Genomic DNA, 26,662 nt, shown 5'->3' on the forward strand with positions numbered 1-26,662 from the left:
GAGCGACTGGGCTGCTTGTGGACCTCGAAAGGCTTTGAGAAGTGGGACATGATAGGCATCAGCAGGGTGGGCGATCTCTGGACGAGGGGGGGATTCAAAACGTTCGATGTGCTGCAGAAGGAATTCCAGTTGCAGGACAGGGAGTACTTCCGATATGTACAGGTTCGTCACGCGCTGTGTTCTGTATTCCCGGATGTTGCCTCCATACCGGAGTGCTCCCCTCTGGAAGATAGAGTGCTAGATGGGCATGTACCGGATGGCACTATCTCATTGATTTATAAGAAGCTCATCAACGATCGCTCCGGACTGCTGACTGGCCTTCGTGAGGCATGGGTCGCCGATGGATTGGAGCTGGATGACGAGGACTGGGTGTCTGCGGTGGCCTCCCCGAAAGAGGTGGCCATACCGGCCCGCCTTCGCTTCGTCCAGCTCAAAATACTCCACAGGGTCTATGTTTCGGGGCCGGGTCTGATGCGTATGGGATATGCCGTGGATGGACTGTGTAAGCGTGGGTGTGGTTTGTTAGGGACCTTTATCCATATTTTGTGGGAATGTCCGGAGGTGGCGCGATTCTGGCGTGGTGTACATGCGGTGTTGCAAGCGGTCACGCATGTGGCGCTGTTTCCCGAGGCTAGGAGATGTCTGCTAAATGTGTGGGAGCCAACTGATTATACGGTGCCGCAGACGTGGTGGGTGACTCTGGGATATATGGTGGCCAAGCGTGACATAGCACAATTGTGGGGCTCCCAGAGGTCACCAACGGTTTCGGTGTGGAAGGACAACATGGATTGGTGTATGTTTCAGGAGAAGGTAGTGTATGTGGCGAGAGGTAAGCCTGGGAAATGGGTGAAGGTGTGGGGCCCCTGAAACTCCTATCGTGGCGGGATTTGTACCCCGCTGCTGACGCCTGACTTGGCAGTGGCCCAGTCTCCCTAGTCTGCTTGTCACCTTGGTTCTGGGCATTGTGTCTACTTTGTTTCTGCCCCGGCCTGTCCCCCCCCCCTATTCCTGTGGATCGGTAGGGTCCTCCCCAGGGGAGCTCATAATGCTGCTTTGACTTTTGCTGCCTTGTGGATTTGTTTGTGGTTTCTTATAAAAAATGGAACCGCCATTTGGGGGGTCCGGCCGGTGTGGCCGCCAACGCTTCCCTCGACTTCTGGGACCTTTATCACTTGCCGCTTGTGTTTAATGACTGTATTTTATGCTCTCACTGTTTGCTAGCGGCCGGCCTGAAGGTTGTAGGCCCATCTTTGTATATCTTTGCATTCTGTAATAAAGGTTTAAAAAAAAAAAAAAAACGAAAACAAAAATAAAAGGCATTGTTATTTGTAATGTCAATAGCTCAAACGTACGTAAATGCGAAATCTATTGGATTGCAAATGCTAGTTAATGCATATAAGTTGGGGTAGTCCCTAAACAGCTGAGAGGGCAGGGTGCATTGTATTTAAAAAGCTGGACATGTATTTTTATGTTTTACATGTCCTCGTAGTGAAAAACTCCATTTGTTTTCCACTACTGCAAGGCCTACCTCTCCTATAGGATAACATTGGGTTACCTCATTACATTTACTTAAGTGCTAACTTTCAATAGGGAGCAGGTAGAATATCAAGTTTGGTATCTAAAGAATTCTAATCTAAAACCTTCTTTAATGGTAAAGTTGAATTTTCAGTCACAATGCCTGCAGCCTGTATCCTGCGTCACATGACTATGTGTAGCTGCCAGTTGATCTTTGTGTATTACTCCCAGACAGTGAGACAAAGGGGGAATATGTGTTGGCAGAATGGGTCATCTCTGACTTGATAGAGGGGCGGCTCTGTTCCCTACCCTACTTGCATATCACAAAGACTCTGCCTCAGCAAACTCACAAATAGTTTTGACACTAGTCTTGTGTGCTCACAGAAAGGCTGGTGCCAGGGCAGGGAGGCAGGAAATTCCAAACATATCTGAGGGGTGGAATCCTCTAGAAACATCTCCTACTTCGAAGTGGCCACTAGGTATAAATGTTGGACTTACAGACTCAACTCTGTAGTACATATCTGGACCTGTTGAAGACTTAGAAGTGTAACTGATGTGCTACTCAGCTTTAAGAAGGATACAACACTGCTGTCTTGTTACTGTGATTCCCTGCTTCCTGAGCGGGAACGACTGAACCTGTATCTTAAACCCAGGCCCACCAGAGTGACTCCAAGGGCTAGTTGGCTGGCCTCCTAATTAGAGCCTCAGAAACAGAAAATCTTCAACAATCTTGGACCCTGCAACTGGACTCTGCCTGCTGTGAGTCCTAACTCCTCAAGTGGTGTCCCTCCAGTCCTAGACCCTTGGAAGGTGTGCTAAAGTTGCGTAGCCAGTGCAGCTCTGGTTTTCACCAAATCTGATGTGAAGCTCTGCAAAGCCTTGCCACACAGCTACAAGCTACAGTCCAATGCAACCCGACACATGACCTTGCATTGGAGACCTTGCAGCTCCTTGGAACAGACGTCGGATGATGCAAAGCCTCTCAATGTGACACCGCGTAGGCCACACGTCAAGATTCAAAGTACTTTGTTCAATGGGCCTAACTGTGTCCCTGTAGCTGGCCCACCCTCCTTCATGGTCGACCTGAACTTGTGCCTTTGTCCCGGTCTGGCACCACCAAATATTTAATTTAATGCTTTTATACAGTATTTTTTTCCCCCTAAAACTTTACAATTGCATGTCTCTGGTTCTACTGATTATTTAGCGTTGTTTGGCCTCAAATTTTACTCTATCTTTCTAAATTGGTGTGGAATTTTCTTGTGTTGTGTTTTCACTTTATTACTGTTTCCAGTGTGCCATACATACTTTACTCATTGCCTCTAAGTTAGGCATGCCTGTCTATCAAACTTGGTGATATAGTTAGTTTAGAGCACCTGATCTTTGATTTGAAGAGCAGCATCCCTATATTGTAGTTCAGCGTTACCTAAGGCAGCTACCACCATAGCAGAAGGGGAATTTTAAGCTACTCTACCTGGTATTTAAGAGGCTTCATGGTTTAGTGTCCCCCGTGTTTTCCATACATAATCCAACTGTGTTTATAAGTACTGCAAACCTTCTTAAAGTTTCTGGGAGTTCTACTTACTACCATAATCTGGACACCTGCCTTAGGGAAATCAGGTCCTGAATAAGAGAGTGCTGGATGTAGCCAAATTCTGCTAAAACCAAAGTAATCGTCTTCAGAAGATAATCACAGGATGCTTAAGAAGTTCTCTGTAGGCCGATCCCCAAGTTTTTAATCAGTGAGTGACTTAAAAAATTGAAACTGTTGGAATTTATCCTTATGCCTCACACTTTTGATGGCCCACAGAGGGTCTTTATTGCTAAACACATCTTCCACAAGCTCATCTGCCTAAAAAGTCCCGGATCATCATCATTATGGATTCCAAGACAGATTGTAGTAAGATACTTTTTTTTAACCAGAGCAAAGAAAAATATTTCTGAACCATGAAGGGGGAGAATGTGAGTGTTTGTTCAATAGATGTATTAAAATGGAAAGATCATGTCCAGAAATCCACGCAATCCTGCACTCCAAACTAGCGCAGTTGCAGAAAATGTGAAATTCCTGTGCTTACTGTGCACATGCTGCCTGCTATATAATTAAACAAACTATGTAATTCTATTAAACTTCAAGGACACCTAGGTTGTCAGATCAAAAATCTACTTTTCATACCAAACACTGGCATGCAGTCATACACACACACAGACACACACGCAGAAACACACACATACACACCACACACACATGCACACGCATGCATATGGGCAGTACATTTCCATTGAGCATCTAGATCTGTCCTTAAAACCCACTGCTTCCAGACTTTGGGTCACTTGATAATCAGAGGGTTAGACTCTCCCTTAAAACCAAAAGAATGCTGAGGTGAAACTGTGGTCAGAACACCATCAACTAGATGTTAGAAAAATCATAAACAGTGAACCCTACTGGTGTAATATGTTCTTTCCCATTATATTTTACTTTCTATAGAAGAGGATACATATATTTATCTGGACTGTGACTACTCTACAGTTTCTATTCTATTGCTTTATTTGAGTTTGATGATATTTCTAAAACTGATGACCTCTGCCTCTCGGTTATTTTGCGTCCTACATTGTCACTTTATGTACTTGTTCTGAATAATAGTTTTCATCAGCAATATATATACCAAATCCCTTCATCATATAATATAAAAACACTGGGCACTCTAAACCCTTGCATGCTTTGACCAGACTCTAGATGAAACACATCATAGAGTTATGCCCAATGTCCTTTTGCTCTGTGCTGTGTGGACCTATTACCAAGGCAATATTGAGCCTTCTCCTGCCCTGTGCTTTACAGAACCTCAATTCGTCCTTTCCCTTGTAAATATCCTAATCAACAAGCAGTGGTTTCACCCAATATTCCTGAGTTCATTGTTACTTTGTAGCAAACCTATAGTGCATTTCATCTTCCACACGATCATCAGAGCCACCACAGACTCTATCCGCCTAATGCCATCTGGCTGTGAAACAAAGTAACAGCAGGATTCCCAGACGGAAATGTACATACAGAGATCAGGAGAAGGGGAAACATAGAATCTAGGTAATTCTAGCAGCCTGGAGAAGTGTTTGATATAATTAAGCACTAGCATCCAGCTGACGATGGAATTAATGGTGTTCCATATTTTAATCTAGAAACATGCCTTCATTAATATTGTTGATTTTACCCAAGCATTGGGCTCCGTTCACATTGAACTGAGCCCTGGGTAATGTCAACAGATCTCATATACTGTTGTGGTTTACACCTGCAGACTCGTTTACCCGAGCCCCAGGCCACATAAGCACAAGGGTGACTGCCCCCAAATGCGGAATATTCTTAATCCCTCGCGCCAATCCTTAACAAATTAATCAGGTTGACTGTGGAATGATACACAATTTTCCAGAGAGGCATCCTGAGCCAACAATGACGACTTCGAATAGCCCCCTAATTTGTTATCATAAAGAGCCCCTGTCCATGGCCTAGCCCTAAATAACTAATGGGGCAGACAATTGATTGGATGCTAACATAATATAGATTCAACACGTCCAAAGTTTTTCAGGATCCCTGTAAATCTTTTTACTTGGGGGGTAGAATATCTTTTCGTATAAAAGCAGAATCCTAAGTAATCAAATTCTTCAACAAACTCTAACTTATCTTTATTCAACATAGAGAATCTATTTGTGTCACTCTTGTTAGCAACTATCTTCTGGGGCCTTGGCTTCCAGATCCTTTTAAAAGGCACTTTGCAAAAGCTGCAAGCGGTTTATGAAAAGCGTTTTCTGTTTGTTGCTAGCAAAATACCATTGTCCGCATAAAATAAACATGGAACCGAACTCCATTACTTATAAGGCAAGCCTCATCGCATTTCCTTAGACAATCATGCATAGCATTATTAAGATGTTAAATGACATGCAGGCAAAAGGCCATTCCTTACCTCTTTAGTGTCCGGGAAGGAGTCTAAACACTTCTCTTATATACCAAAAGGCACCCCAGCCCCATTATGGGCTTGCAGCAGGAAAATACCTCAGTTTAAGATGAGGTAGCGGGGTAACATGCCTCATTTGAGGAGCTGAATTTTCCTCCATTTATGTTGCCAGATGCTAGTCTGAAGTTAAGGATGCCTGAAAAAACACCTCTTATTCAGAGCGACATGCTTCATTATAAAACATAACAAATTAAACTCTTGCTCCATTGTCCCTAGAGAGGACCCGAATCACGCCTGTAATCGTTAATAATGTTGTTGCACACAAAAAATGCCGAGGGACAGAACTTTCCGAAATATTTTGCCTACTGGGTCTAAAAGGAAGATCTGCTTATAATTATTTGATAACGTGATTGCCCTTTTAAAAAAAAAAACGCCCATTTGCCATGATGAAAGGGTCAGTCCCATTTGAATGATTTATTAAATAGCTTGCCCAGTGGAGCTGCCCAAATGTCAACTTCATAGTCAAGAATAATGTGGTGACCAAATAAGACCCCAAGGATTTTCTCTGCTTCTGTACTCTAATGGCTTTCACAACCTGCTAACGCTTACTGCAGCATGGATTCTACATCTGATCTCTAAACCAGCTCCCCCAGGAACACCATTGTCTTATAACTTAGAAAAATGACCAATCCATGTGGGGTTGTATGACAGAATATTGAGGACATCAATTAATACTGTAAAATAGATATAGAAAATAAAAATACAGGCACTTGCTGGCCTGTTACATTGGAGAACCTTTTTAGGTCAAGCCTATGGCAGCGCGTATGCACTGCATAGGAAATCAACCTCTCGGAATAACTTCAGCTTTCTTCAAAGCCCGTGCATGTTGTGCTCACACGCTATTGGCCTTTGCGTCTGGCTTCAGTACGCAACTGGTCAAAGGCGTGTCGATGTCTCAGCTTCTTTTAAAAGGTTTACTCCCAGAGCGTTTTGCTCTCTGGAGCCAGCAGCGGCCCACAGGAATCATCTGTTTTTAATCTGCATGGGTGCACTTAGTTCACATACAGTCTTTCTCCCCCATCTTGCAGGCTGTAGTTGTAATAAAACATAGACTCTTAGCAAATTTGAAGCCTTTTGGTTAGAAACACGGTACTCTGGTATTGGGGGTTCCCCCCTCGCCCGCTGCACATATATATCCCTGTAAGGCAAATGCTTATTTTGTAGCCCTTGGGGTAAATAATAAGATTGTTTTAGCTTCTGTAACCAGAGCCAGCATGTAGCCAATTTACTTCTGCTTGAAGATGTAGAGGAGGACTTTATGCGACAATCTGCGCTATGCTACCAAACCTGGGATGTGACAACCCCTTTACGGATTTTGTATTAAATAGAAAGCGCAAGACTAATGTGCATTAATTCTTCCTTTGCTGCAGATAGTCAACCTTTTGTTATTAAATGAGGTAGCACTACAGTGTGCGATTAATGGAATGCATCATTTCCGGGTTTATCGTATACTGTATATGCTTAATTAACCTGCAGTAACATACACTGAGAGCTCCGTCTGCTTAGAAAGGCAGAAACGGAAATGCAAGAACCGGGTGCGGTGCCAGCATACGGCAAGAGTGAGAGCTCACTTAGCATAAGGGCTCATGCTTTCACTTCCCCATTACAAACATGCCCCAGCTAGTGGCGTCACACAAAATGATAGGGCCCACTTGCAGTATGTGGAAAGGGGCCCCTAGTCTCCCATATCTCACAAACATATGTTGGTCTTGGGCGAAATGCCCCCCACTGAAGGGTTGAGTGGCCCCTGAAAGGTTGGCAGGGGTGGGGGTGTTTTTCGCCCCTAGTCCCAGCATGTTAAGTGAAATTAGTTGGATAAAGAGGGCTGGCAAAAAGTCATGGCCGTTTCATAGGGACAGCTGACGTCTATGCATCTCAAGCTGGCACGGCTCTCCGTGGCATTGACCAGCGTGAAGGGGCAGACGATATGCTACACAAAACGCATGTGATGTGACACTTTCAAGACCTCTTTCGGATATCCTGCCTTTTCACGCCCGCTTTCCCCATCTCTATCACTACGTGCTACTTAAACACACCCTCGTTTCATCTTACACTTTCTTCTCTTGAACAGACCCTTTCTGACACCCCCCTGCTCCATCTGCCCTCACTCATTTTTCACACACTTATTCCATACCTTCCCTTCCCACTTCTGATCTCCACCAGCCTATGTACAAAAGTCCTGTTTATTCCACCAGGATGGCAAAAAAAAATTAGCAGTTCGTTTACTTTTTATTACTTATAACTGTCAGCTTGAGTACAGCACAGCTGCTGGCTGATGCAAGGCAAGTCGCCAGACTGATGGGTCACCGGTACAGGCAATTGTATGGTAACATCTCCATTCATAACTATGGCAGGAGACGCACATATGGTGCTGGCAGTGTACGATGAGCAGTGTGAGGTGCATACGGAGCGGAGAGCATACAGTGCAGAGTGAGAGCATACAGAGCTGAAAGCATACAGCGCAGAGTCTGAGGTGCATACAGAGCTGACAGCACAACGTAAGTTCTGAGGTCTATACAGAGCTGAGCATACAGTGCGGAGTGGGAGGTGCACTGCATACAGAGCTGAGAGCATACAATACAATACAGCATGAAGCAATGTTCCATGGTTCATGCTTTAAGTAGAAATATCACAGCATTGCCCTTTGTTAAAGTGGCATGGTAACCATCGATCTCGTACCTCGCGCAATCCCGCTATGGCTTCAAAAAAGCATGAACCATGGAACATACGGTGACTATTATATCACCACTTGATGATTCTAATAGAATACCGAAATACAGTAACAGCGTGCATTTCAACCTATAAGCTGATTGACAACCATTGGGCGGACAGACCTACTCACACCAGGACAACACGGTCATAAACACTCATTCTGTTTGTTTGTGGAAATCTAGAATGCCCTGAAGAAGTTCTCGGTGGAGAACGAAACGCGTTGGCTGTTTATTCTGTTGTATATCAAGAGAAAGAAGAACATGAATCACCAATAAAGATGGATATTAATCATTAGATGGACTCAATGTGGACTATTCGGCTATATTGAATGAGAGTGGTGCAATCACGATATTAGTTCGTTTGTTTTTATTACTCCGTCTCCGCCACTGGCATACACCACTGATGGCCCGACAGAGTAAATGCTGCCTGAGGTTTGGCCATTTGACTGCCTGCCCGATGTAGGGTGGGCGGTCAAATGGCCACTTTCACTGTCTGTCACCACCAGGTAAAACCTGGCGGTAAGGGGAAGAGAAAACCTATAAATGACCCTCATGCCATGGGGGAAATCTACCATGGTGAGGGAATCATTGTGTTTTTTTTATTTTCACAAAGAAAATCCCAACTTAGGGATTTTGTTTTTGAAAATAAAAAATAATTGAAGGTTTGCCTACTATTGACTGGAATCGATGTGACGCGGTTCCTGCCACTGCAAGAGATGTCTCATGGGCCTTCGGACAGGTCTACAATCGACAGGTGGAGTGCCCCTGAAATGGTGGTAGTAAAGTAGTCCTCTATGCAGACTGTACATAATCCGTCCGCTGAACTGTAAATGAAGCGCCATGCCTTATCACTCATTTACCGTCATTGCTCTTTATTTATTTATTTATTTATTCTAGTTGGAGGACGCCATTTTGAGGTATCTTGATGAAGTTCCATGCCTTGACACTCATTTACCATCATTGCTCTTTATTCTATTTATTTATTTATTTATTTATTCATTCTAGTTAGAGGACGCCATTTTGAGGTATCTTGATGAAGCACCATGCCTTGACATTCATTTACCATCATTGCTCTTTATTCTATTCATTTATTGTAGTTGGATGACGCCATTTTGAGGTATCTTGATGAAGCGCCATGCCTTGACACTCATTTACCATCATTGCTCTTTATTCTATTTATTTATTTATTTTAGTTGGAGGACGCCATTTTGAGGTATCTTGATGAAGCACCATGCCTTGACATTCATTTACCATCATTGCTCTTTATTCTATTCATTTATTGTAGTTGGATGACGCCATTTTGAGGTATCTTGATAAAGCGCCATGCCTTGACACTCATTTACCATCATTACTCTTTATTCTATTTATTTATTATTTATTTATTTATTCTAGTTGGAGGACGCCATTTTGAGGTATCTTGATGAAGCGTCATGCCTTGACACTCATTTACCATCATTGCTCTTTATTCTATTTATTTATTTATTCTATGTTGGATGACGCCATTTTGAGGTATCTTGATGAAGCGCCATGCCTTGACACTCATTTACCATCATTGCTCTTTATTCTATTTATTTATTTAGTTATTCTAGTTGGAGGACGCCCTTTTGAGGTATCTTGATGAAGCGCCATGCCTTGACACTCATTTACCATCTTTGCTCTTTATTCTATTTATTTATTTATTCTAGTTGGAGGAAGCCATTTTGAGGTATCTTGATGAATACAGTGTGGAAAGTGGAAAGTTGTCTGCGTCCCCCTTTATTGGCCTTACAGCAATGAAGCTCTATAAACACATCCTCAGGAAGATGGGATATGCTACCTTGCCGCCAGAAGAAAATGACTTCAGGAACGACCTTCAACTTAAGAAGCAACACCAAGGTAAGAACCAGCAGATGCTGTTGTGTACACAATGTTTGTATCGGAGTGTATAAACACACCTAGAGGAGAAGTCATTGAGGACATGCTTGTAGTCACAATAATTTCAGAACTGCACTTATGTCTCCACCTGCATATTTTTGTGTTTTATTTTATTTTTATTTTATGGTGCTGGGGCAGCCCGGCTGTTGCTTCAGAACATTCTGGACATGAATCACAAATGCCCTCCGCACTTGGGGCGGACACCCCGCTCTCGTGGGGAAGTCTCTGCGCTTGAGGCGGAATCTCCGCAATGAGAATTCTCATTGTGGAGATTCTGCCCCCGCTGCGCAGACTCCACCACAACTGCGGGGCCTCCGCCCCAAGTGCGCAGACTCCCCCACGACTGCGGGGCCTCTGCCCGAAGTGCGCAGACTCCCCCACGACTGCGGGGCCTCCGCCCCAAGTGCGCAGACTCCCCCACGACTGCGGGGCCTCTGCCCTAAGTGCACAGACTCCCCCACGACTGCGGGGCCTCCGCCACAAGTGCGCAGACTCCCCCATGACTGCGGGGCCTCCGCCCCAAGTGCGCAGACTCCCCCATGACTGCGAGTCTCCACCCCAAGTGCCACGGCCCTTTGTTAATCAGGTCTTCTAAGAGCAGTTTTGCGAAAAGGGAGTAGAATGCTCAACAGTGAGATGAAAGTCAGATAACCAATGCCTAATCTTGATCCCATCTCATACCTCTTTATTGCAGCACACAGCACTTTCTGTCCCTTTATCTGACTCTTGTTTCATCCCTTTTGTCTCCATTTCCACTATTTCTTATCGTTCTCTTCCTCCTTCTGTGTCCCTTTTCTATATTTCCTACTCTTACTCTGGGTGAGTCTGTTGACAAAAAATATAGGTCCTGGTCTCCTAAAATGAGTTCCGCTGCCCACCACCTGCACCCACAACAACAAATCAAGCACTGAATCAACCAATATCTGAATATCAGTAGAGGGATATGTGAAAGTCCATCAGAAGAGGCACGCATTGAGTAATTTGCTGGAAAATGTCTTCCAAACTGAAGAATGAAGAGAGTAGGTTCCAGAGAAATGAGGTCTAAGGAGGGAATAATATGTCAACAAACCATTTTCGTTCTTGCCGCGTGGACTGCTAGATGATTTTGGATGGATAATTTCAGGCATCTGGTTGGCACCAGCGATGTGGTGGCTCTTGAACAAGCCAATGGTGGAACCTGCAAAAACCAAAAAATCAGACATATAAAAACCACTGAGGCTCATTTACGTAGTGTAATTTAAAATCTGTAGTACTGTACAGTTTTTTTTTTTTTATATAGCTAGATGATTTTGGATCGGAAGTCCTAGACAACTGGTTGGCAGCAACGCTGTGGTGGCTCTCGAACAAGCCAATGTTGGAAACTCCAAAAACCAACAAATAAAAACCACTGAGGCGAATGTACTTAGCTAATTTGAAAGACTGTAGTACTTTACAGTGGTTTGTATTGCTTTAAATCTTTCTTTATAAAATATAGAAACAAGCAATAGGAATTTACATTGGCATAGCAGGTATCAGGATTCGTAAAGAATGGTGAAACGTCATTGACTCACGATAAACAAACTCTTGTATTTTATAATAGTACCTTACACATGATACTTGCACAATAATCCACATCTGAGATTTCTTATATAAAAAAATATAACATTTTCCAAAGTAGTACAATTAAATTGAAACATGAACCTGAGGAACAAGCATTTGGATTGCACTAGGTCTCGCATTTTTTAAACTTTCACCTATTGGTATTGTAAATGAAAATGCCTTTTATAAATGCAGGTTTTTTAAACCCATAAATAAAAGGCATTGTAATTTACAATGCCAATAGCTCAAAATCTCGCGAATGCGGGACCTATTGCATTGCCAATGCTTGTTTTGTGTGTATTTGTTCACTGGACTTTTTGAGTTTGCACCTTATACAAAGTCAGTTCTGAAAAAGAAGTATGATCACCTTGTTTGTACTTTTCTAACTTGCTGGATGTAACACGGACATCTGACTGTGGCTCCAGAGGATTGGAAAAGTATCCCCCTTTATGACTATATGTGTAGAGGCCCTCGCTCCTCCACAGACATCTGGCAATGCAGGTAGATGTTTCCCACCCAGGCCCACAGGTTTCTCTTCTTTAAATTCCGTCCATGATACTTGTAACTGTTCTTACGCTTAGTGTAACCCCACTAAAATATCTTATGTAACAAAACCTACATTTTCTTTGTACACGATCAGTGCTAATGTAAAGCACTTTGGCACATATCGGGTCTGGTTTGCACTATATAACACTGCAAAACAAATGAACAAAAAATAACATACGCCTACGATTAGCAGGTCTCCCCAGCTTCTCTTGAAGGCCACACAAGGTTCATCGGAATTACGGGGTTACTGAGGGGGTGTGGCTAACAGCCCATGGAGCAATATGAGTTTTCCTGAGCTTCTGGACAGCTGGCTGCATCAACAACCATCCAGACAACAGACCATTAATGCCCGGTATTGTATTCACCCACCGTGGGGACAAGGCGTCATCAACGTGAATATATGTTTGCCAACAAAGAAGCAATATTTGTTGCAAAAAAGGAAAAGGAGAACCCAATAACACTGCATGTTGAAGACAAGATAGCAGTGGAGTCAAAAGGACATGAGGCCAATAGAAGCCTGTATTAGGTGGTGGGTCGCCATTGGGGCAAGCCTGGGTGTTTGCCCCCGAGGTAGAATGTGAAGCAGTGGCAGTCGAAGGAAGAATGAACAATGAGCCGCCCACTAAATAAGTAGCCAGCATGGCTTACAAAAGTGGAGCAGCAACTGCTATACCAAGAGTGGGGCAACCTGCTGGGTTCGAAACCCCCACTCTGTCCATCTGACCCACGAAGAGGGATACAAGACTAGAGCCAAAGACAAATGTGGGGGTGGTGTATTACTACATGCAACTATGAGGTGGAGATGTATGGAACTATGTGGCTGGTGCTGACCCAGGAGGGCCACAGCAGCGGTACAACGCTTCCTAAAAATGGAGGTAGGGTGCGAAGGAAAGAACACAACAGACCGAAGCCAAGCACTAAAAGAACACAGAAGGTTCACACCCCTATAACAAGTACCTGGCAGCATCGAAGAGGCCCTGCACATTCCCGGTTCCACCAAGCGAAGGATAAAAAAAAATGCCATGAGCGTGCACATTGGCTGTCCAGCCGCAACCTACAAGAGACGCCGTGAGCGTGCGAGCGCGCACCTCGGCTGTCTGGGCGCACGCTCAAAGACACGCCGTGCACGTTTCCATGTTCTGTCTGGGAGCAAGCTGATAGACACGCCATGAGCGTGCACTTAGGCCGTCTGGGAAACTCGTCATCGAGGAAAGGAGCTGAACCTGAGGCTGAGGCTCGTACCATCGGCGAAAGCAGCTTCACCGGAGATCAGCGCGATGAACGCAGAGCCCCCTTCACATCCTAAGGTAACCGGCTGCAACCCGTGACTGTAGTTTACACAGGGGGGGCGATTGTGATCAATCGCGCTACCAGCGGGCCGCCGCAGGGGTGATTAAATCTTGGTGACTTGACTACTGCAATCACGGGGGTGATTGAGAAAGCGCTACTTTGGTGATTGGGAAAGCGCTACTTTAGTGATTGGGAAAGCGCTACTTTGGGTGATTCTCTGCCTGCACGAGTACAGCAGGGGCATTTGTGAAAAGTGTCTCAGACACCTTAGTTTTGAAATACCTTTCCACGTGCTAGGAGCAGTAGTCCTCCAAGCAGAAGGGCTCAGTCAATTTCCTTATTCACCCGACTCAAGAGAACATTACCCAAGTGAATATTTTTCAAGAGAACACGCCGTGCGCGTGCCCATGTGCTGTCCCGGACCAAGCTGATAGACACGCCGTGAGCGTGCACATCGGCCGTCTGGGAAAGTGCACATCTCCTGTCCCACTTTCAAAGCAAGTCGACGACAATAGATCTCGCTAGCGACAGCTCTTCGCGCTGCGTCGCTAGGTGGGACCTAAAAAACGAAAAGGAAGAAAAGGAACCTAACAAGTGCCAAGTCTTTGAGGGGAGAAAGACATTTCAACATCACTTATTGTAACAGTACCACATCAGAGACAGTATCAGGTACAAATTGGAAATCATATATATGTTATGTTATGTTAATAACTTTTATAAAGCGCAGCAATTACCCAAGGGTTTCCTGGCGCTAGCATATCTATCCTGAGGCAGCGAGCAAGGAGGAACGGAGTTTATTCAGCAAAAAGCCAGGTCTTCAAACCCTTCCTAAAGTCTAACAGATCAGTAGCGTTTCTTAGGTGAAACGGAAGGTCATTCCAGGCTTTCACCGTGCACACAGCAAAGCTTCTGTCCCCCCCACAAAGCTTTGCTCTTGGGCGGTACAGAAACCAGCTTAGCACGAGCGAAATGCTCTTTTCGGAATGTACCACTGGAACAGCTGGTTCAAGTAGTCTGGGCCTTTGCCATGCAGAGCTTTGAAGACAATGCAAAGTGATTTGAAACACACTCGACTCCTTACTGAGAGCCAGTGCAGCTTCCTTATTTCCTTGGAGATGGAGGAGAATTTGGATGTCTCGCCGCTGCATTTTGCAGCAGCTGAAGTTTATTCAGACTTTTTTGTTGAATATTCAAATACAGGCTGTTACAGTAGTCCAGCCTCGACAGCACCAGAGCTGTGACCACTGTTTGGCGACTACCTAGGGGTAGGAATGAAATTACTTTCCTGATCGTTCATATGCAGTTGATGATGTTACTGCATTAACCTGATCCCCAAAGGTGAGTCTCTCATCCACAATTTCCCCCAAATTCTTCACCTTTTTTGAAGGCAGAGGGAGAGAGCCCATCGAATCTGGCCACCAACTTGGAGTCCAAAAATTAATATCCTTTCCAAACAGTAGGACTTCAGTTTTGCCTGAATTAAGCTTCAGACAATTCTCTGCCATCCATTTCCCAACTGATTGCATACAGACTTGGAAATGTTGATCTATACCCGTTTCCTGACCTGGTCGTAGAGACACCACAATTTGGGTATCATCCGCATAGGAGGTTAGACCAAATCCAAATCCTCTAATAATGGGGGCCAAGGATGAAACATAAACATTAAATAGAGTGGGGCTAAGGGAGGACCCCACAGGGTAGCGAAAAGGGTTTAGATTGATATCCACCCAGTGCAACAGTATGTCCTCTGCCGGATAGAAAGGAATTTAGCAAAGCCCAGGCTTTGGATTGGATCCCGCACTCCTTTAGACGGTCCATCAAGATACCATGATGGACCGTATCAAAGGCCGCAGACAGATCCAACAAGATATATAGTTACGTTTCTGTGCACATCCCCATTTAGAATTTCCCAGACACATTTTCCACACATCTGTCGGCGTAATGGGGTACCTACTACTCTTTAGAATAGAGCAGACATTCCTTCCTTAGCTTATGTGTAATACTTGTACATCCTTCATGGTGGCATCTCGTTAGATTTGGCTTCAGGTTTAGTCAAGAACACATCCTAATCGTCATGCGGTATGGGTTTACCCAGAATTCTTTCTGCGCGTGGATTGCTGCAATCTCTGCCCCAGTCCATATACGCACATTGTGCAACCAAGCGGTAATCATCACAGCCTTCCAATACATTGCAATGTTACGCTTTGCCAGCACCGGGGCCAGATCTCTAAATATACAAATTTGTTTGATGCCTTTATTTTAGGTCAGTCATCCCAGCAAGCAAAGCTTAGGGGATTTCTTCAAAGTTGTACCCATCAGGTGATTAAGTATTGTAAGAACTTGACCCCAGCATTGAGTTATCACTCTACACTTCTACACCATGTGGAAGAAGTCTGCCCTGGGAGAGCTGCATCTCTGACAATGATCTGAAGCTCCTCTGAAGATTCTTGCAAACCTAGCCGGGGCTAAATAAGTCTGATGTAGATTTAAGTTGTTGATTCCTTCTTTCCAGATTAAGACTAGTCTCCCATTGTTGCTTTAATTTCTTGAGGCTAGAATACAAAAACAGGGTAAGTGACATGCACAGTGTCTGTCTTTTCACCATCCCCAAGGGTCAACAGCAACATTAAAGCATCATTTCTGGGTGTCTCACCGCTCCTCATGCTTCAAGTGTCTTTTGACGAATTGCCAGTGCCCCAAACATAAGAAACGAGCCAATGTCTAAACCCATATCTGCTCATAACTCCTCAATGGGGAGGACAAGACACCCTCTGTATACAAGTTTCCAATCATTACAATTCTGACCTCCATCCATACTGTCCAATTATATGGAAAAGCATTTGTTTTTTACTCCAAGCAAGGCCACAAGAGTATCTCAGGGGAGTACAGGATTTTAATGCCCACTTCCTTCAGATATTTTCCCAGCATTGAATAACAGTATGCAGAGTCCTGGGGCACTCAGAGGACAGCGACACTCGCCCCCACAATACTTCCAACGCTGCGTGCTGCCCAATATTACACCATATCTCCACATTCTCCACAGATGTAACGTCCCATATCCAGCACATAAGCCACCGCAACTGCACAGTGATATAATAACTCTCATAATGAGGAGCAGCCAATCCTCCCAAATCAAGTAGTCTGATGATTTTCCCCATCACAAGTCTATGTCTTTTGCCTCCCCAAATCAGGGTGCCCAGCAAGGACCGTAGTTCACTGAAAAATCTTGTTGGAATTCTCAAAGGGAGGTCCAGTCCATGCCTGGGAGAGGGAAAGCAAGATTGACTTTCTCCATCAAACTCATTCGATTTCTGGTGGACTCTGGGACCCCGTAGTCACCAGTCTAGGTGATGAAGTTCAGAAGCGGATGAGGCTCTACCAGCAAGAGCCACTGAGCTGATGACATCACTTGCGTTCTTCATGAGTAACCTCTTATTCGTCTGTACTAGAATGACTACCCCGCTGCAGGGAGTAAGGCTGCCTTTAGGGGGCTAGTCATACGCTGAAATGTGGGTTGATTTTTACCACACTGAACTGATTGGTTCTAAGGAGCAGAGGAGCCCAGATCTACAAGGGCTGCTATGAGAGAAGAGAAGGTCACTTGGTCTCAACCCACAAAATGTTTCCGACTCTGCTCTTTTATTCAAACTACTCATACGTGCCTTCGTTCTCACTCTCGCAGAGCCTTGATGCCTGCCAGTCAGCAGGTAGGAGCCTAACTTATGGAGACCAGTTAGTTGCTGGGAGGGCAGGAGCTGCATAAACCTGGTCTACTTTACTCTCTAAGTTTGTTTCATCAGAATTAACAAACACAGAGTGACTGTATGCCATGATCTCCTGGTGCTTGGTTGGTGGGCTGGAACTGGCCTGCCTATTCCCCAGAGGCTTTGGGTTTTTCTTTGTAAGTCATATTTAACATGGGACTTTTTTTATATGCGTTGGCGGCTACAGAATCTTCAGGTATGAGCCAGCCATGATAGACCCATTGTCTGTCTGGGAAGGGAGGAGCATGATCAGCCTGTTCCATCTTATTGACCTGGCCTATCCTAGGGCTCTCTTGCTTGGTCCAGGAGAGTCCTCTGAGCATTGGCCTCTCTTGAACCGCGCGCTGGCGGCCACTTCCGTGTCTTCATGCGGAACAAAGGACCTGGCTGGTAACATGGCTGGACATTATCTTCACAGGCAAAGTAATATCTGGTAAGGAGCAAGGCTAGGCAGCTGCACATCACTCATCAGATGAACCTGGAGGTCAACGAGGAATCCTTGACACCATGGTTGGTGGAGGGAGCCAAGGTTCTTAGATCTCTCATCCCATGGCTGACTCTGAGCTAGATAGACTGACAGCTTCTGATCACTTCTTCCTTCTAAGATTGAAATGTGTGTTATTATGCCTCTGTGTCTACTGTACATTGTCTGTTTCTAAGGTGAATATGTTTATGATGGCCACAAGCCATCTGCATGAAGAAATGTCATTTTTGGGGAAAATCTTGCTTCAGCCATCCTTTGCTGGAACATTTTCTGCGATAAAACGTTGCTCACAGTTCGGAAATATATCAGTTTGTTTATTTAAACATTAAATTATATATCAGTTAAGGAATAGCAGAACATCCCAACTCAGATGGGTCTCCAAAGAGTTTCCAAAACTCGGTGGAAAACGTTTTCCTCTGGGAGAAAGAAATTCTTTTTTTAAATCAGGGAAATGTGTTATTTCACAATATCCCTTATGTAAAATTCCCCTGCGCGTCTGTGGCTAATTTTAAATTCTTCAAACTGGGCGTTGCAGATGTAAAAATTAAGAATGTGTGCAGAGCAAATGGAAACACTAGCTGCCCCTAAAAAGTTCACAGTTTGATTAAAAAGAAGCCCTGGATCTTCTCTGGCGGGCAATCTCAATTTGGCACAAACATGGGTTTGCACTTCAATTGGGATTGAAGTACAGAGTGGGCGAAATTACGGAACAGAGGGCTATATTTATCAACGGGGTGCAAAAGCGACGCAACCCTCATGATGCAATTTATGAAACCACGCAAGGCCACCTTGTGTGGCCCTGAGTGGCTTGACAAATTCAGAGTTACTCTGCCCCAGGGAGGCATTCCATGGGTGGTGTGTGGGTGTTCCCACGCAAAACCCATGGATTTTTACGCATTCCGAGATTTACCATTGCTGGTAATACTCCGAAATGCTACGCCTGCCTAGGGGAGGCGCAATGAGGAAAAATGTCTTAATTTCTACTCCTTTTTCCTCTTTCTATGTGAGCTGCGTGTTGCAGCACACAGTGACAGAGTAAAATGGCTCAGAGGGTTATTTTTGTGCCGGACAGTGCCCCTCCCTGCACAAAAACAATCCTGCTTACAACACAGGTACCCTTGCACCATGATGGAAGAGTGCCTGTGTTGGCGCTAGGCTGCACAATGTGCGCCAGTGCCGGGAAGAGGCAGAAATGTGCATTATCGTGTTATATACAGCGCATTCCTGGCCTTTTCCTGTCAAGCAGCGCAATAATCTGACTTGCTGCGCTTCGTAATTTCTTCATAAATATGGCCCACTGTCTTTTGAAGCCCAAACTCAAGATGCCACTCCATATTGAAAGGCTGCCGGATTATAGATTCCACGTGATTCACACACCTGGAACACACTATATTGTTCTGCTTTCTTTTTTAAATGTTTTTTTATTTCACATGAAATCACGACCATCCGTAGCAAAGACTACAAGTTCTGCATCATACAGCAAGCGCCCATGACACTAAACTGATATATTAAGGCAACTTGAGCGGATCCCACCCTGATAGCCAAGACTAAACTCTTCCACACTCAGTGCCGTGGAGACTTGTATCGCACGATTAGGATCCACAAATGCAAAAGCTTAGAAGATCTAAAGACACTTCATCACATCCAAGGAGAACTAGCATGCCAAGAGAAAGGGTTGCTGCTTGCAGGACTCGACTACTCATACCAAAGTCTTGAGGAAATGTGTCATTGGTAGGAAGGAACTGGTGAGCTGTGGCCATCAAACGACTGCTGAGGCAACAGGCCTGGTTCCCATTTTTGGGCAAGCAAGTTGAAGACATTCTAGGCACCTGCCACGTCGCTACCAGAGCATGACTTAAAGCGGTCCACCTGAGCCTGTGAAATGTGACAAATGTCCCCGTGCAACAAGAAACTTGGGAGGAGGTTGGCAAACCTTTGTTTCTCTGCTGATTCCCTGAAACATCTTACTAGTCTTGTGTAGGAATGCTTAAGGTTTACCAACCTCATGGTCATTCTCAGCAACTCAGTCGATGCTGTCACTCCTGCTTTGAACAAGATCTTCTCCATATGTGGAAAGCAGAGATTTTCAAATCTCAGAAATGCACCTCCATTTATTGTTAAAGAATTTAAGAGTTTTGCCTGATAAATAAGTCAGTCCCAGAAGATCACACCCCTTTGACCCCAAGTGAAAGGCTTATTAGAATGATTCATATACACCTTTTATCCCCCAAAAATTATTTAAATTTTCCAAACAAAAACAAGAGCGCAGAACAAGCACATATTGCATCTATGTCAATCCATTACAAGACTATCATTTTTTTAACTGATTACATGAAACAGTAGCTATTTGAGAGGGCATAATCATGAGCAAGCGCTTATGTGATGTCTAGGAGCCTAATTTATATGATGGTAGGGCGCCGGGGTGCCCTTTCTCTGTCGGGGAGACAGAGTAAATTTCTCCATCACCGTGATGGAGGTGCTGTCCACCAAATTTAGAAATGACCGTCCATCTGGCGATCATTTCTAAAGCATTGGCAGGTACTACTGTCACAGCTCTTTCTGTCAATGATATTTACAGTTTGGTGCAGGGCTTCGTCAGCCATACTTTCCTTTTTTATTTCAAAAAGAAAATCTTGAAGCTGAATTTTCTTTTTGAAAAAAAAAAAAGAAAATGCTCCCATAACCAGTCTGTTTAGCAGTTTTCACTGCCCCTTACTGCTAGGGTTTTCCTGGCGGTGACAGGCGGTGAAAATTGACTACCAATTCCACCCATCTAAATTAGGTGGGCATCAAAGGCAAACCTCATTAGGTGAGGTTTGCCTTTCATGGCCCACACTCTACCGGGCCCTCAGAGGGGTTTAATCACGGTGGAGACAAAGAAGTCTCCGCTGTAATTAAAACTAAGTTTCTCCCACTTTTAAATTTGGTGGATGAACTATTATCTTGGAGGTATGCATACTCCGTCGCAATGGAGTATGCATACCTCCAAGATATAAATCAGGCCCTTGGTAAGGGCAGTGTTATCTGACTCCTATTTGTTCAGTGCCCACTCCGAAATGGCTCACCTCATCGAGTCCAAGAGGGAAGGTTAATGACACGTTCCACAGTTATTCATCATACTCGTCATATATTGTTTCTCTGGGTGGATGAAGAGGGGAGAGAGGGTCCCTATATTATCAACTGTAAGTGCTTGGTGGGACCTGGCAAGGTAATATATTTATGTTTCAGAGATCTGGATCCTGGGCTGCCCCCATACCTTTTAAAATTTCCAGGTGCAATCCATAGCCTTGTACACTTCTTTCCACAAGAGGGTGCAGTGATCCATGCCCGTGGTCACTCATGTCAAGTTGGTGCTTCTTTGCACCTCCATCTGGGCGCTATGTGCCTATTGGCTGTACACAGCCCAGACCCAGGAATGTACAACTGCTACAGAAGCCTCCTCACTTTTCCAGTGAGGCTAGAAAGGTCATTTTGGGAGTAAGGTGAAGAGGCTAACCCAGAATTACTGCCAGTGACCGTTTAATATGGGACCATTAGTGAATGTGCCTACTATATTTGAACAGCATGTGGAGTTGGGTCTGGTGCCGGCCGAACAGGAGGGAAGGGGTAAGGGAGCAGCCCGGACCCGTGCCCCTTTCAATGGGAAAGAGGTTGGGCATCGCTCCATTAACCCTCACTTTATTCTAGGGCTCTGAGTAGAGGGTCCTGATGCATGCCAGGTACCGAGGATCAAATTCATCTTGAACATGACCTGCAATAGGAATTCCCACTTGATAGTGTCAAGTACTTTCTTAAAGTCGCGGAGGACTACCACTAGTGAGCCTTCAAGGTCCAGGTGCTTGGTCAAAGGCCACTGAAAGCATCTGAGGCAGTACTGGGTAAAAATATCTTTATCAACCTGCTTGCGTGAATTTTGGTCTCGATATTGAGGAGTGATATGGTTCGATAGAAGGAGCAGTCCCCCAGGGATCTCCCCGGTTTTGGGATTTCCATTGTGGCATCCCACATGTCCCAGAGCAACCAGCTGTTTGGATTGCCTCATTAAATAGGGTCAGCAAGTGGGGAAGTCACAACAGATTTAAATTGTTTGTAGAACTTACTGGAAAGCCATTTGGTCCTGGCATTTATCCTGAGTGCATCTCTGTGATTGCCTCACTGAGTTTCTCTGGTGTGGTTGGCTGGTCCAAAGGATTCTCGGTCTAAAGCATGTTGCGTTCTAACAGGGAGGTCAGTAATAAGTAGGTTTGAACATTCTACTTCTGGAACAGGTTGACGGGCATACAGGGCTTTATAATATGCCATGAAAGTGTTTACAATGTCCTTAGCCTCAGTTACCACACCATATCTAGGCCCTTTATCCACTCAATTATTCTGGAGGGTTGCTGTTTGCTTGTCAACCAGTTTACTAGCTGGCCCATTTTGTCCCTTGATGCATAAAGTCTACTCTGCAAGGCCATCCAAATGTGTCTGGCCATATTCACTGCAAGGCTATTCTACTAAGCCTTTGCTGCCTCCAGTTCCTGGAGGAGGGGCAACTCCCCTGAGTGCAGCACCCTGTACTCCAGCTATGTTAGCAGTGCCACTAGAGCAACTATTTCAGCTTCTCTCACCCTCTTCTCGCCCTTATCATTAGTCATGACCCTCCCCCATGTCATGGTAATCTGTTTTTAGCAGATCCTGTTCCGGCAATAAATGCCTGCAACTCACATGCACCGTTAGGTGGCCTGGTATTACCAGGCCTCCTCTATGCGGATGACATAGTCTCGATCAGTCATACACAGGTAGGTCTACAACATCTTCTTACCACCAGGCAGAAATATTCCGAAGCAAATGACCTAATTATCAACCTGGAAAAAACAAGGACTATGATGATCAAGAAAAACTTAAAGAAACCCCCAACCTGATTCTGAGGCAGCACACATATTGAATCAACATAGAAATATAAATATCTAGGCAAGGTTGTCGACAAAAATGGCCAGTTTACTGCTCAGAAAATAGCATCCGACGTAAAGGCCTCGCCCTGGCAGTATCGTTAAAGGACCTTAATTCCAAACTGAGCGGCCTATTGATAATGCCATTGGTTCAGGTGATATGTGCCAAACTCATTCCAACAATTACCTACGGCTGTGAAGCACAGAGGGGTAGGGATTCGAAAGCATTAGACAACACGTTTACAACAGTTTATAGGATTATTTTCAGCCTGCCCAAATACACCTCACCTGCACAGATCAGGCTAGAATTTGGCATACAGAAACAGACCTTGGCAAGACAGGGGCATATATCATTGTGTTTGCTTTGTTCACCCTAAGTTGGCAGGGTATGCCCAGACATGGGTCCCTTGCTCACTTTGCCAATGGATTCAAGCTAGCCTGGCTGATGAGGGGTGTTACCCTGAAACCGGTCCCAGGATGCTTGTTTCCGGTCCAAGGAAGACATGGCTTGGCAATTCGGGCTGGACCGTTCCCATGAGGCACAGGGTCAAGACTGATTTGTATAAAGCTGTGTCTGAACTGGGATGGTGAAGTGAGCTAAAGAATGATGACTCTAGGTACTTACATAGAGCCGGTTGCTCAGAATTATTTTGATTTGGGGTGCGTTAAAGAACTAAAATTACGTTTTTAAGGTATCGATTAGGACTTTAACCCTGAATTCAGCACCTCCCTTACTCACTCAGGGAGAAAGCGGGCTCCAACTGCCGCTTATGGGGCACAGCACAAGATCTGTTGCATCTCTTACGCTCACGTAAAGCACACTTGGAAGACAGGAAAAAACTATTAAAACCTCATTTTAACCAACGAGGGATATGCACTATCAGACAAGCAGTGTTGGCCCTGTTTGCACCCGTAGATCCACAGTTGAACTGTTGTCTGGTGAAGTTTCTGAGACAAGTGGAAAAAAATGCCTGAGTAAGGAGCGGCGGAATAGACTATGTAGCCGCCTCTAAGTGAAGTATCAATGGAATGTTTTATGAGAGGTATTTCTTAGGACTCAGAATTCGAAAAGGACCCTTTTTTAGCAGATATGAACGTGCAGTGTAATTTTATTACTATGTGTATTAATGATTTTATGAATTGATTTTTTGTATTGCAATTGCTTTTGGTAACTATGCAAATAAATTAAACCTAAACTTCCCCCATGTCAGTGGCTTGAACGCCTCCCATTTTATGACTGTCAATGAGACTGGGTGTTCATTTAGAATTTAGAACAATTCTGTAACATCTTGCCTCAGGGACACCACTAGCTCCTTATGTAAAAATATATGTCAGGTCCTCTGTCAAACCCTGGAAGGTTGCAGAAGCACACTTTGCAGAACAACTGGGAAATCCTTGGCGGAAACGCTTTTTGGGAGGAAGATAAAAACATATACTCCACAAAGAAGTGAGTCATTGATCTCGCCATATCAGGAGGTGTGAGTTTCACTGAAAGAAAGATGAATTCTTATGCTGACAGGAGGAGAGCCAGGATCCTTCAACTCATCTGAGTCAGTTAGACTTTTTTTAACCAGACGAAAGAACTCAATAGCTCCTCAGTCTTACATTGTGACTAACATCTATGGGTCCATGCTTTAGGCAAACGGAAACAGCAAATACAATGATGGCCAAACAATGTGTTTCCTTTACAGCGTGGGCGCAATAACGAATGTGTCTGAACCACGCATTACATTTACAACGCAAGTCGTTACAACGACATGCATTAGGTCAAGCGGCGTTCGACTTTATAGTCCAACTCTTTCCCTACTGTTACGGTGACTGTAGTTGGAATAATAAATTATACTATTCCAAAGTCCAGCACCCCACTATGGCAAGTTTTTGTAACGACTTGCGTTGTAAATGGAAAGCGTGCTTCAGACGCATTCTTTGTTCCGCCCGCGTTTTTAAGGACACGCGTGGAAAATGAATGCCTGGTTGTGTAATACAACCCCAGGCAAATGATCAGTTCCTAACAAGGACCACCTCTTTCTTCAGAATCATCAATGGAGCGCAATGTGAGATCCCTTCTGACATCAACTGATGTCAGAAAGTTGCGGGCTGTCCCCCTGTCAAGGATTTTATGCATAAAGTCCTGTGCCCCATCGTTCATCACCTGTCATAGATCACCCTCCTGAGCTGCAAGTGTCCGAAATACTGTCATCCCATTAAACACACTTTAAAACTCATCGCTGTCATGGACCGAAAGATATCATGTAAAAGGAGCATCTTGCACATGTTTCTGTTGGTTTGAGGGTGGGGTAACGCAGACATCTACCGAACTATAAGGAGAGCAGACAGCTCCGTAAAGCTCCTGCACTGCGGAATTGTGGCCAGCATGTTTTTCAGTTCCCTTTTGTAGATGACGTTCCTTAAGGGTTACTACGCAGAGGACAAGGTTCACTTATTCGGGGCCAGGATGGATATATTCCTTCTGAACATCGTAGGGAGGCTCAAGCTGGTAGGTTTTTCTTAGGAGCAGTTATACATAGTGACTGGGAGAGCTGACGACAGTCGTGGAACCGCTGGTAGCGTAGCGGAGACAGCAACTATAAATGCCAATAAGAACACAGTAGGTTAGAAAGAGGAACTGCCGGACAGAGTCCTTGGGATGCCTCCCAGCAGGGACAACGGAGGACAAACAAAGGGCCAAGAGACGGTGGACACAGCACTTGTAGCCCAGGCTCGGCCAGAGGGCCGCGAACGCCAGACATCGGTAGCAACGGAAGCCTAGAAGCTATGGTGCTCAACACTGAGAAAAGTGCTGTGATATACGATGAATTATGGTGATGGACAAAGTGATTTATGATCCACCAAGGAGCGATTTATGACTGTAAGATGATGAATGACTACTGAATGACCAGTTTAGAATATGCTAATCTTTTGATGTTCAGGATATCTGCATGCTTGGTGCACATTAATGACTGATGACTTTGTGATCATTTCTGACCCAGCATGGTGAAAGAAATACAATAAACTGCGGCCAGTTCCACACCAAAGAAGGTCTGTGGTGTCCTGTGTTGACAAAGGTGGAAGGGATGTGGAACGGCTAGAAGGCCCTGCAGGGAAGCTCGCCCGGCTGGGGTGGGTTGAGCTCCTGCATCCCTGATTTGTTGCCAGCTAGTTTTGGGTTTCCCTTTTGTAGATGACGATCCTTAAGCATTTAAATAAAGCTAAGCTTCGTGGTGTGCCATTGAAGATTCCTCAAACACCTTCACCCTCTCACAGTGATTGACACACCTGCATGCGCGCACGCTGCGGAATATCCATCCCACAAATCTTCCTTAATACTTCAGTCATTTGGTACAGATTGAGGTTTCTGACCCTCACATAGCACCAGGCACTGAGGGGGAAGCCAGTAAGACCCTCACTATATGAAAAGAGCGATATGGTTTAAATGTGGTTCGCAGTGCTTGGCGCTATTACTGGGTCGGACTTAAACATATCCTTTAAAACATATAGACAACACGGTGAGAGCAACCATTTTATGGTATATGAGGTCTGTCTTTGTTTCATCACAGTTTTGAATAAAGTGTATAAAAGCATCTTGGCGTCTGATGATCTCTTTGCCCCTCTAGTGTGTTGTTTTGCTCTGAAAAGGAGAACAAACACCTAATTGTCTCACTGTTGGGCCAAGGAAACTAAATTGCTTTCACGAGGGCTCCTCTTCCTGCTTGGAGATGCGAAGCAGATGTTCTTCTCGCTGTTCAGCATGTGAGCTTCCTGCTCCAGGCGAGTCGGGTGGAAGAATTCCGCTGGTGCACTCTCCGCGGTTTCTACGGAAACCGCATTGGCTGCCTTTGTTTTCATAAATAGTTATTTTCCCTCAATACAAAAGTTTCGTCTTAATTTGCGAGAGGTTTGGAACTGTTCATGTTTATGTTTCTTTGTCCTT

At 44.7% G+C, this 26,662-nt stretch overlaps 1 protein-coding gene across 1 annotated transcript in view; it reads left to right on the plus strand.

Annotated features, from left to right (window-relative positions):
• CPED1 (cadherin like and PC-esterase domain containing 1) overlaps nt 1–26,662 on the plus strand; it is a 269,952-nt gene that overhangs the window by 56,190 nt on the left and 187,100 nt on the right. The window contains 1 exon segment of the mRNA XM_085654157.1: nt 9,910–10,099. Within this exon segment, the coding sequence (XP_085510283.1) occupies nt 9,910–10,099 (190 nt within the window).

The sequence above is a fragment of the Triturus cristatus genome, chromosome 4_1, assembly GCF_964204655.1.
Source record: "Triturus cristatus chromosome 4_1, aTriCri1.1, whole genome shotgun sequence".
Taxonomy (NCBI): domain Eukaryota; kingdom Metazoa; phylum Chordata; class Amphibia; order Caudata; family Salamandridae; genus Triturus; species Triturus cristatus.